Source organism: Saccostrea echinata, unplaced genomic scaffold, assembly GCF_033153115.1.
Source record: "Saccostrea echinata isolate AGI-Se365-2 ecotype Australia unplaced genomic scaffold, CSIRO_AGI_Sech_v1 ptg000004l, whole genome shotgun sequence".
Classification (NCBI taxonomy): domain Eukaryota; kingdom Metazoa; phylum Mollusca; class Bivalvia; order Ostreida; family Ostreidae; genus Saccostrea; species Saccostrea echinata.
The window spans coordinates 5,547,255-5,560,207 of record NW_026889753.1 but is presented as its reverse complement, the minus strand read 5'-3'; the positions used below and the strand labels follow the sequence as shown (position 1 = coordinate 5,560,207).

General features: G+C 31.9%; 1 protein-coding gene and 1 long non-coding RNA gene across 2 annotated transcripts; one reads left to right on the top strand and one right to left on the bottom strand.

Moving 5' to 3' along the window:
• Positions 1-232: 232 nt before the first annotated feature.
• LOC133179427 (uncharacterized) lies at positions 233-9,128 on the top strand. The gene is made up of 4 exons (XM_061314187.1): positions 233-345; positions 4,499-4,601; positions 4,770-4,879; positions 8,829-9,128. Exons 1-4 carry the CDS (start codon positions 276-278, stop codon positions 8,897-8,899), a joined length of 354 nt encoding a protein of 117 aa, XP_061170171.1. The 5' UTR covers positions 233-275; the 3' UTR covers positions 8,900-9,128.
• Positions 9,129-10,410: 1,282 nt separating this feature from the next.
• Positions 10,411-11,446, bottom strand: LOC133179426 (uncharacterized). The gene is made up of 3 exons (XR_009720119.1): positions 11,403-11,446; positions 10,927-10,993; positions 10,411-10,489 (listed from the first exon to the last, which is right to left on the bottom strand). It is a non-coding gene; the product is annotated as an uncharacterized LOC133179426 (long non-coding RNA).
• Positions 11,447-12,953: the final 1,507 nt, after the last annotated feature.

Sequence of the window (12,953 nt, the reverse complement as noted above, 5' to 3'; positions counted from 1 at the left end):
AGCTATTTGCTATAAAGAGGTTATGAGTATGTTGCATTTTTGAAGCTCCTGTTTAGAGCCTCAAAAACAATGAACCATGGGTAATGCTGGGCATGCATCCTCCCATTCGGATGACGCTCGCCCTTTTCCGTAACCGATAAAAAGATTTTATTTGTGGTTACGGAAATGGCCGAGTAGTTACGATTGGCATCCTCCAATCCACGCAAGATTACCGTATTGAAATATTATGCTAAGTTTGCGCTCTTCCTATTTCTGACACGCACCAGGAGGAGACAATGGCGTTTTTCGGAAGGTTTTATATCGATGTGTTACTTTTTATGGTCATTGTATTCATTGCCTATAACGGTAAGACATTCATATTATTGAGTTTTACTGACATTTTTGTTGAGGACTTCTTAACCATATATAATTTGTAGAAGTTTATAAAAACTAATTGAAAAGTAAATAATGATAAATTGTATATGTATTCTTTTAAACCCAGCGTCAATTCGATATTGGGTTTTTAAGTTTGTGTTAACATAAATGTTATCATAGATGGAATTCAGCATTATTCTTTAGCTATTAGAACACAACTTTCGCTAGTCCAGCTAAGTATTTATCCTAGCCTTATGTTTCAAAACTATGCTTACCGATGTTAATGCAGATAGGTGATACCTTTTACAATTTGATCAAATTAATAATTGTACCTTTATTTACATCGACGTAACAACAAGTTTATAATTCAAACAAATATGAAATATATACAGACAGTAAAAATGTATTCTTATTTTATTGGATTTAAATACTTTATGAGGGCATTTGAATGAAAATATGATTCTTATCTGAAAGCAAATTAACCTGTGTTGCATTTCATATTGTATGATATTTTCATTTTTCATCCCATATTATAGTCAAGTTATAAAAACGCAGATTATTAGGGAAAGCACGATGGCAGGATGGGGTCGTGTGCCGGTCATTGTAAGATTGATTACAGCTTGGTCGTAGTCGTACATTACTTGTGGGCACAAGAGAGTCATGATATAAAGGGTGATTCAAAATATCTCTTCCAACGTCAGTTCCAGCCTCACTGTCTGATCGCAGGCCAAATACCAACCAATTAATTCAATGTGTTACCCAAACTATATTTTTTTTTTATCAAAGAGCATTTCAAAAATATTGAGAAAGGGAAAATTTTAAGTCTTAAGGTTAAATATTGCCAGTTTTTTCCTCTTCTAACATCCTTTTACAATGAAAAAAAGAAATAAAAATAAATTTAATTTATGTCAAAAATGCAAATTCACAGTAATGAATATCCTGTGTAAAACTAATAAACACGCTAAATTCGAAACGGTAAGTCTGTTTATGAAAAGCACTGTATCCGATCAGGGTTTTTTTCTTGTTAAAGAATTGTGTTCCTTGTTTTCCTACTTGTTCTACTTGAGATTTATGTAAACCTGTCAGTCTTTCAGCTTTAAAACACATGATGTTCATCAAACAGACGTAAACAAAGAGATATGCCTGTAAGCAGTTCTATTTAGTGTTATCCCGTACTGTTTATTAAATTTGCGTTATAACATTATGTACAAACAATATATTTTTCAATATTTATTTAAGGAAAGTATGATTATCATTACAGTATTAGGAATTATCAAACAGTGAAAAATGACAAGACTAAGCAATAGCATAGTTATACTGTGTTCTGATATACAGCATAATTGACATTTAATTTGTGTGCATGGGAAGATGTAGGGGTTCCATATTATTTTTATACACAGTTCCGTAGAATTTTCTCATTAAAAAAAAATATAACATACCACATTTAGGAAAAAATACCGATATTTGGAAAAAAAACTATCAAACTAAATTGATAAACGTGATGACTTCAACTGTTCTATCGTCAAATTCCTTTATTTATCGTAGCTAATACATAATCAACTGCATGTGGATTTTATTTCTCCATCAGAATATTAAGAATTCAAAGTTCATTCCGTATTTTCATATTTCATGTTAACAGAGTCCATTTTTACATCAAATACGGTTTTGATTGCGTTTTGGTATGAAGTGAAAAACGGGAGGCCGATATCCATACAGATTATGTAGTAATAGTAATATTCTACTATTACCTGCATGTTGTGTTTACATCTCCGAATTTATTCGATACTCAAGAGCATGGTCTGAGAACGATCAAGTTTTAAATCGAGACATTCTACTTACAGATAAGTTGATGTTACAGGGATTTCAACATCCTCACTTAAAGTCAGCATTTCGTAAATTCTATGGTTGTATTATGACATTGTTGGCAAATATAACCTACCATTGACTCGTTTCATGGATGACGTGTTTTATACCATTCTTAGGCCTTTATTTTTATATAAATTTGACTACGGAATGTTCCGCCTACCTGATCAATACCTTAAGTTCACGGTGGGTGTAACCGGTCGACTGGAGATGTTTTCTCCTTGTAGGTACTTTATCCCGCCTCTGTTTTTTTTTTCAGGGGTCCGTGTTTTATGCCCTGTTCACACAATAGTTTTGGTTTGTAGGTTTTCTGAGATTGATCACTGTTCTTCTTCTTGATGTATTTTCTGAACAGAAAATCAGAGATACTGCATGTTTGTGAACTAACAGACCATATAGCCGTTCAAATATCTCTACAGATTTATCAAATCAATAACAAATTTCAAATTTAAAAAATTGAACTATTTTTTTTAAAGTAATCGTGCTTTATATTCAATACTGTAGATAACAAATTTTTTTTCTGAACTTTATTTTCTAATAGCGTTTAGGTATTTTTAAGGGAGACATAATTTATACGAATGTTGGTTATTGTTGTACGTAATCTTTTATAACATTTTTTTTCGCGAAAATGAAATTTTCGCTAGCAGACGACGTCGCGTAATTGCACAAAAATATTTTTTGTTCGAGGATAAAAAAGTCATCTAGAGAAAACTAACAAGTTTTGTAAAATGCTAGATAAACTGTAAGGAAACAAAAAAAGTAACCAATCCTGCATTTTCATTAATACGTCTAACAAATATGTAATTGGATTTTTAGAGATATATACAATTTCAAAAGAAAAAAAAAACACCTATAATTTTCTCTTTAAATCTAATTACTAAAATTGAAAGCCCAATCGAGTGTTTTTCATAATGAAAAATTGTTGTCTTCAGTAGAATTTTAGGAAATATTTTCTTTGAATAGAACTTCAGTTGATTCAATACGCAAGAGCATGTTCTACATACGAACAATTTTAAATCGAGGTACGTCATTGACAAATAAGTTGAAGATACAATAATATCAATAATCTTGTTTTAATTCAACAAAATCTATGGTCGATATAATGACCTAGTTTAAAAACACAATTTGTCTTTAGATCGAATCTTTACTGACCTTTGATACACATTGGTAGGCAATTATTTTCACATTGAATTGTCTACGGATTTTCCAGTTTACCATGACATGGGCACCCTGCGTTTGTTACCGGTCGACAGGGGATGTTTACTCCTCCATTGCACCCGATCCTTCCTCTGTTTTAAGAAGTCCTAGTTGGCTTAGCTCACAATTTGTATTGTTTACCTGGACTTTTGACCATGATCACTGTTACCTATTTTTTACATTTCAGGAGAAATGAGAGAAGGCATTTAAATAAAAACACCCTGGTTAAATGTTTATTAATGAAATAGTACTTGTAAAAATAAATTCAGAAGACTGTGAAATACCAAAGTCTTAATAATGGATTCATAATATGTATCAATTTTGCATTCAGATTCCAAGAAAATCATTCATTTTCAGCACTTCACAGGAAACAAAGCAAAGTAAGGTGTTAGGGAGGCTTTTGCCAGCAGATAAGCAAAACTTAATTAGCGGTAATATATTCAGATACACTCTTTTAAAAAATGAGATGAATATCTGACAATCAAAACAGAAGAAGGAGAGAGAATGAATGTGTTGTTATCAAAAGTGTTTCATGTATATAGGGTACTTATTAAAGTTCTCACCTATAATTACTTTTGAAATAATAAAAGAAAATTTGATTACTTCATTTAGAACTGAATAAGAAGCAAATACTGACATTAGAGCACTAAACATGGATGCAAGTGAGATCAAGTATCGAAGTTTATGTAATAATGATTGGCTAATAGGTGAAAGGTACTCGATATATGGTCTTACTATGAAGAAATACGAGGAAGGAAAAGTATAAGGCATATGTTTGATAAGAAATCTCCCTGATCCCTCCTATGGTGTTTCCAGGGGTCCGTTGTTTTGTCCTATTAAGTTTACTGCATTTTTGAGATGATCACTGATTGTTATCTTCACGATTTGCATACCATGTAAACCTTATAAGCTCCTAAACCCTCAACAGAACCCTAGTTATTTGTGAATTGGATGTAATTCCAAATTTTAAATTAAAAAAAGAAATTTTGAAGGAAATGAAAAGAGAAATATTTGAAATATTTAGAGATGGCATCGTCGAGATAATGGTCAACGAAAATAAGAAAGGTATTTCTGTTATATTTAGGTGTTGCAGCGCAAGGTAAAGATGCTCAATGTTTTTTATCCAAAAGTTCTAAATGTAGACCTGCAACTGGTGGCAGCGAGAACAACAAACAGAAGATGTGCAGGTATCTTTAAATTTATAATTAGATCCTTGACCAAAAAAACCCACTACAGCTATTTTTAAAAAAATATATGTATATAGATATTATCTTTTTTATTCTCACATTGATAAAATCTTTTATCTAATACATTGACTATGTACAAATGATATATCAAATACGTTTTTTTTACAGTGGATTATCTACCTATATAAGTTGCATTCAAAATGCAATGAACGAGTGCAATGTTAGCACTGGCAAGGATATGCTGGAACGTGCCCAGAAACAACTTAAAGATCATGGCTGTAAGCAAATCATTTAATATTATATTTTAATTAAAATGTATACAAAAAAATTATCTATTTGTTAATATGGTCAAAATATTGCAAGGAGTAACACTGAAGCGAGATTATAACCCCAAACTAATTGAAACAAAGTTTAACTTTTTCAGTATGCATGTTCATATCTTATAATGTTTATTCATTTTTTTTTTTTCACTTTTACTGTATTTGCAAATTTTGAAATATTCATACATGTTCCTTTATTCTTAATGGAAAAGAAAAAAATGGAATTTCTTACCCCCGCCTTGCATAAGAATGTGCGATGGGGCATGAATTATCACTGTAGTTTATCCAATTTTCAAAATCTTTGAAATCTGACCAATCGAACCATCAAAAGCAAGCTATTTATATGATTATATTGAACAATTATATAACCAAAACCAGGAATTCAGGACTCATGTCCCAGAGTAAAGCTGATCTGGTTAGAAGTGTATATTAAATATACACGATGTCTTTGAAAGTTGTCTTTACTTACAAGCAACTGCAACTAGAGAATAAATGATAGAAGAATATGAAAAGCAATTATATCTCTCAATATCATTTTTATTATTCAAGGGTTCAGGTCCAAAGTAGGGGCTAATTTGATAATTTTCTGAAAATTCATCGCAAAACACACTCTATAAATTGTTTGCATACTAATAATATGAAATAAATCATTGAACAGTGTTTTCCCTCCATTGACGCCTATTCGATTCGGGTCACGGGTAGGAATTTAATTGGTCGTGAGCATATAATAAACATAATGCATTATGAGGACAAAATATGTACCGTATAAAAATGTTAAATTCATCTCATATACTAAGAGATTATAGTTGCAACCACATGCAGTTGAAGCTTAGCTGGTCTTATGTTAAAAACATATGTCAAGGCTTAAGGGTCTATTTGAATTACAGACCTCAATTGAGTCTGCCAAATTTGCTTCCCGACATCGAAATCGACATTAGGCAGAGTGTTTCAATTATCTTAATGTGATCGATAGGATTAGTCTCAAGGCCTTAATTTCTGCATCAATCTAGATGACTCGACACACTCATCTTCAAATCCATGTGGATACATCAAATCACAATGGTGCATTTCCAGAAATTTTCCCTTTTTAGCTCACCTGAGCTGAAAGCTCAAGTGAGCTTTTCTGATCACATTTTGTCTGTAGTCCGTCTGTCTGTCTGTCTGTCTGTCTGTCTGTCCGTCTGTCCGTCCGTCTGTAAACTTTTCACATTTTCGACTTCTTCTCCAGAACCACTGGGCCAATTTCAACTAAACTTGCCACAAAGCATCCTTGGGTGAAGGGGATTCAAGTTTGTTCAAATGAAGGGCCACTCCCTCTTCCAAGGGGAGATAATTAAGAATTGGTGAAAATTTGGTGTCATCTTTTAAAAATCTTCTTCTCAAGAACCATTGAGCCAGAAAAGTTTATACTTATGTGAAACCTTCATTACATAGTGTAGATTCAAATTTGTTCAAATCATGACCCCCGGGGGTAGTGTGGGTCCACAATGGGGGATCAAAGTTATACATAGGAATATATAGGGAAAATCTTTAATAATCTCCTTCTCAAGAACAACAAAGCCACAATTAGTCATATTGATATGGAATCATCCTCAGGTAGTGTAGATTTAAGTTTGTTCAAATCATGACCCCTGGGGGTAGGGTGGGGCTACAATGGGGGATCAAATTTTTACATAGGAATATATAGGAAAAAAATCTTCTTCTCAAGAACAACAGAGTCACAATTAGTCATATTGATATGGAATCATCCTCAAGTAGTGTAGATTCAAGTTTGTTCAAATCATTAGCCCCGGGGGTAGGGTGGGGCCACAATGGGGATCAAAGTTTTACATAGGAATATATAGGGAAAATCTTTAAAAATCTTCTCAAGAACAACAGAGCCACAATTAGTCATATTGATATGGAATCATCCTCAGGTAGTGTAGATTCAAGTTTGTTCAAATCATGACCCCCGGGGGTAGGGTGGGGCCACAATGGGGGATCAAAGTTTTACATAGGAAAATATTGGGAAAATCTTTAAAAATCTTCTTCTCAAGAACAACAAAGCCACAATTAGTCATATTGATATTGAATCATCCTCAGGTAGTGTAGATTCAAATTTGTTCAAATTATGACCCCTGGGGGTAGGGTGGGGCTACAATGGGGGATCAAATTTTTACATAGGAATATATAGGAAAATTCTTTAAAAATCTTCTTCCCAAGAACAACAAAGCCACAATTAGTCATATTGATATGGAATCATCCTCAGGTAGTGTAGATTCAAGTTTGTTCAAATCATGACCCCCGGGGGTAGGATGGGGCCACAATGAGGGATCAAAGTTTTGTATAGGAATATATAGAAAAAAAATCTTCTTCTCAAGAACAACAGAGTCACAATTAGTCATATTGATATGGAATCATCCTCAAGTAGTGTAGATTCAAGTTTGTTCAAATCATTAGCCCCGGGGGTAGGGTGGGGCCACAATGGGGATCAAAGTTTTAGATAGGAATATATAGGGAAAATCTTTAAAAATCTTCTTCTCAAGAACAACAGAGCCACAATTAGTCATATTGATATGGAATCATCCTCAGGTAGTGTAGATTCAAGTTTGTTCAAATCATGACCCCCGGGGGTAGGATGGGGCCACAATGAGGGATCAAAGTTTTGTATAGGAATATATAGAAAAAAAATCTTCTTCTCAAGAACAACAGAGTCACAATTAGTCATATTGATATGGAATCATCCTCAAGTAGTGTAGATTCAAGTTTGTTCAAATCATGACCCCCGGGGGTAGGGTGGGGCCACAATGGGGGATCAAAGTTTTACATAGAAATATATAGGGAAAATCTTTAAAAATCTTCTTCTCAAGAACAACAGAGCCACAATTAGTCATATTGATATGGAATCATCTTCAAGTAGTGTAGCTTCAAATTTGTTCAAATCATGACCCCCGGGAGAAGGGTGGGGCCACAATGGGGGATCAAAGTTTAACATAGGAATATATAGGGAAAATCTTTAAAAATCTTCTTCTCAAGAACAACAAAGCCACAATTAGTCATATTGATATGGAATCTTCCCCAAATATTGTAGATTCAAGCTAGTTTAAGACATCCTCCAGTGGTAGGGTGGGGCCATAATGGGGGATCAAAGTTTTACAATATAACATATACAGGAAATATCTTTAAAAATCTTCATCAATCTCAAGAACAACAAAGCCATGATCAGTCATATTGATATGGAAGCATCCTCAGGTAGTGTACAACCAAGTTTGTTCAAATAATGACCCCCCCCCCCCCGGGTAGGGTGTTAGATAAAATTCTGTTTTAAAGAACAGCAAAATCATGATTAGTTATCTGAAGATAGAAGCATCCTCAGAAGGTTTATATTCAATTTCATTCAAAACATGGCACCTTGGGGTAGGGTATGCCTAGAACAGGCGATCAAAGCTTTATATATGAATATATAGGAGAAATATAGGAGAAGAAATCTGCTGACGAAGAACAGCAGGGCCATATTGACTCAGGTGAGCATTGTGGCCCATGGGCCTCTTGTTTTCAGATCTCTTGATAGCCTATATATCTACATGAACGTAAAATAGCTTCATTTTAACATTTTGTGGAGGGGAGAAATATCGGAGAAATAAAAGTAATCAAAACATTCTTAGAAACCCATGCTTCGAGATTTTAAAGTTTTTGAGATGGTGCATTGATATTTTTGAGGATATAAATATCAAATATTATAGGAATTGTAGCGATTTTAATTATTTATATACGATTAACATGATTAATACTAATAAAGAATTATACCTCGTGACCTAATTGAGATCGGAAAAAATATCCATCAGTCTTAACTGCACATTTTAGAGATAACTGTTATAATATTTGCAGATATAGATATATTTTTTATGTACCTGTTCTTAACCTTCAGGTTCTGGAGCCGGTCTTCCCGTGGTCAGCGTGCTGTGTCTTCTTGTGGCTACAGTTTTCCATCTGATGTAAAGACGAATTCTTTTAGGATGATTTATTTAAGACATTTAGCGATAAAGCTGATATTTAAGGACCCTCTGCACACTCTAGGAAAAAAAGTTGTTTAGGCGTAGAGAAAATTTAATTGCATAAATTTGGAAATATTGACCTTATCTGCTTAATTTTCAATACAGGGTACCTGACGTTCACCCCTAGAAAAAATGCTTAGAGACAACAAAGTACTGATGAACAGAAAACAATGTTGTTTCCTCAAGAATGTACATACAAATGAAGTGTTCATTTTTTTTATCGCGGCCTGATAAAATGTAAAGCATTCTTCAATTGATTACAAGTTAAGTAATGCATTGTATATTTCAATTTATTTTATGTTACATCAAAGGGCAGATTACTCTTAACTGAATAAAACTACCACAGAATCATATCTTAGTGTGCAGTGTATAGAGGGTTCTAATAACATTACTGCCATATCTTAGTACGACGAAATCTCATTTTTATACATTATATTGTATATCATGTAGCGAAAAAAAAAACTGTTATCTATGTCAATAAGAATAAAATTAACGTTAATCAAAAATAAAAAAAAAATCGTAGTTTGTTGTAAAAAAAACCCCCATAAAACATTTAGTTTGATGTAGTATAATACATGTCATATTATATCAAAGTATGTATTTGTAATTTTTCCCGTTTTTATACCTCTAAACCAACACGTCATGTTTAGAAAAATGTTTTTTTAAATAAAGACAAAAAAAGTGAAAGACAATTGCTTTGTGTCTAATCTGTTGACTTGTACCTTATCTACCAAGTAACATCCACTACTGTTTTCAAAATCTTGCTTCTTTAAGATCTTCTTCATTGGAGATTATGCGTAATAAAAATAGTAATTAGAAACTTGTTGCCATGGCAACAAGAAGGTCTTCCGTCCTTTCTTCTTCTTCAGAGACATTTATTCTATCTCAGCTACATTAAGGAAGGCCTGAGTTCACATTTTTGTGCACCTTATGGTAAATATCATTCTGACGTCATTAAAAATTCAACAAGCGACAAAAGTCAATTAAACTACATAATGATGCGTAAATAACAACTTGCAAACATTTAATTTTTTCAATAATTTATTAAGGAATTCAAAATCTTGCCATTTGATAACAGGACTGCCTTGTACTAAGCAAATCTTGTGTCATAAATGACGTCACTAGCCTTAACTTGTGATCCAGAGCAGTGGAACCATTGGTATAATCATTACAAAAATGCTTGATTAAATATGAAATCATAGTCAATTTTTAGATCTAATGAATTAAACTAGAAGTAATTTATTTATTTAAAAAAATTATATAGATAATCATTTTATCTAGGCGTTATGGAGCCACACAGCGACAAAAATGTGAAGAAGATCGACTACATGATAAGCGTATTCCCAATTAACCTCAAAAGTGCAAGGTCAAAGACTTAGACTGTTTTAGCTGAAATATGTAATATCAACTGCCTAATCATGTTTAATAGGGTTCGTTGAATAAAAACGAAGTTGATCCTTGCTTCATTGTTGTATTTTATTAAATAATAGTAACCATGGTAACAGTAGAGTAGAGTAGTATAATATAGTAGACCCTGTAATAACAATAACAATTATTAGACAAGCTAAAAATACACATTTAACTCTATTATAGTATATCATCATTATAATAAATCTCATACTTTATAATTCATATTCTCTTTAAATTAAATTGATATAAAAATAATTACCACTTCTTTATCACAGATCAATTTATCATAAAAAATAATTCCTTTATTAATTTAGTCATTTAAAATAAAAAATCATGATAATTATCAAAATCATTATCTGATATTAAATAATTCTAAATCAAATAATCTTATATGATTTCATATTGAACATTAACACAAATACAATTTCATGCATTGGACATAACACACATGAAATTTAATTCAACATAAAATATAGACATGCATGACAAATACTCAAATATAAGTTCTGTCAACACATACATATAATGGAACAACACATAAACATAAAACACATAAATTACCTTTAATATGGTCAAAAGGTCTGGATGTACATATGGAAAGTTATACTATCATGTAGCTGTGACAGTCCTATAAGGAATGCATAACAATGAGTAATCTCCCTTTGCTGCTATAAAAATCTTTAATAATAATAACTGCTTTATTTAATGAAAAGTACCTAGGCTTTTAAATTGAAAGAATTATTTAAATTATATGAAACAGAAGATAAAATTCCTAATTTTACTATTAATCACATTACAGTTATACAAGTTATTGATAAAAATAGTTTTACAACTTTAGACTTATTTATTCATTTCACTCAGTCCTACATATATATAATTTAATCCTTGAATTAGAGTGAAATGTCTGATAAAATATTTATACTGCTCATTTACACAATCTCTCAAGCTTGCATTCACCATTCAAACACCTTTTTCATTCACTTTCACATAAACATACAAAATCACAATCATACATGAAAATAATATTAAGAACAGACCTGAAATTCTGGAATTGAACAATCAAAGAAAATAAACTGCTACACCCCAAAACGTATGAAATCAGGAACATCAAGACATCCTGTCAGTTTGAACACAAAGACTGGTATGACCAGTTCTAACCAAAAATAAACTGCCCACAAAGAGATTTCCCTCCAAAAACCTCGACCAATGAAATCTCACTGATGGGTTATTTCATAGGTCACTGACCTCTCAAAGTTTATTACAATAAGGGGAACTTATATTTATTTATACTAAAGTAATTCCTAAATAATTGTATCTTCTAAAGTATAATATACATTAAATAAATAATAATTTGCTGAAATATAAATATTAAGTTAAATTAAATAAATTTCCTGTAAATAATAATATCAAAATTATTTTGTAGATAATATTACTAAACATATCAAATAAACTCAAAATCCTAAAATACTAAAACTATATACACTTTTCAAATATTTACACTATACCACATATGTATATTTTAAAAAGTGCTGGGAGCTGATTCTTGTCTGCATAATATTACTTTTATTCATAATAAAATTTAAACGTGGTACGGATTTTCAGCTATTGCACGCATTTTCGGCAAAATAACGAGTACTTCCGAAACAACACAGACTAACTCCCAGCACTTTTCAGGTAGACGATGATAACCTCTTTTAATGCATATCAATTTTTAAGTCAATAAACATGCGTATTCCCTTGCACTTGTGTCTTTTTCTACATTCAACTTACCAATTCTTTACCAGTCACGTGACACACAGCTGATACATGCGATGTAACAGGTACTAAGTATGATACAAACCCATTCATTATGGATATATGTATTATCTTTCCTACATTTATACAGTTACTTTGATACAGATATTATTGAAAGTTATATATTTTAAGAAGGTACTAAGATCATATTTCCCACTTGGCTCTTCCTTAACATAGTTGATGATATATTCATAAGATAAATGTAATATAGATTACTGTTGTGCAATCCCTGTAACTCATTCACACATGAATATAAAATTTAAAATTTATGAAAAAAACAACAACAAAACAAAAATCAGAGAGTCTGTCATTTTTTGTATTAACGCACTTGTTGTCAAAATGTTCTCTCATTTGTTTTCAAATTGTTCTCTTTGTCTGGACATAACTTCATGTAGTGTTAAAAATCCTTCGTTTCTCTACATTTGTATTTTTTTAAATACATTTTTATCGTTTACTAGATATCCCAAGATATCGAAAAAGATTTTCATATGATGAAGAATATTCAATAAGATTTTCTGACAGATTGTGGTTGAATATTTTTTCTTCCTTCAGCATCTCAACAGCAGAACTTTACGGTATGCTTTCAATAAACAAATTAAATCAGCAAATTTCATGATCAATTTATCTTGCTAGTACTGCACCGAAATCCATCCTATCTCTGACGACAGAGAGAAAACACATATGAAAAAATAATCATCCTCATCTCCTCAACATTGCTAATGTTAAACACTGTAACAGTATCCAGTGGAATTTGGCTTGGCTTTGGCAAGTAAAATTGTAGAGTTTGGCGGAAT

Bases quoted from the DNA above. Each gene is read 5' to 3' on its own strand.
- LOC133179427 (XM_061314187.1), top strand. From the start codon at position 276: ATGGCGTTTTTCGGAAGGTTTTATATCGATGTGTTACTTTTTATGGTC. The intron at 4,602-4,769 runs GTATCTTTAAAT...TTTTTTTTACAG, and splicing joins AACAAACAGAAGATGTGCAG to TGGATTATCTACCTATATAA. The intron at 4,880-8,828 runs GTAAGCAAATCA...CTTAACCTTCAG, and splicing joins ACAACTTAAAGATCATGGCT to GTTCTGGAGCCGGTCTTCCC.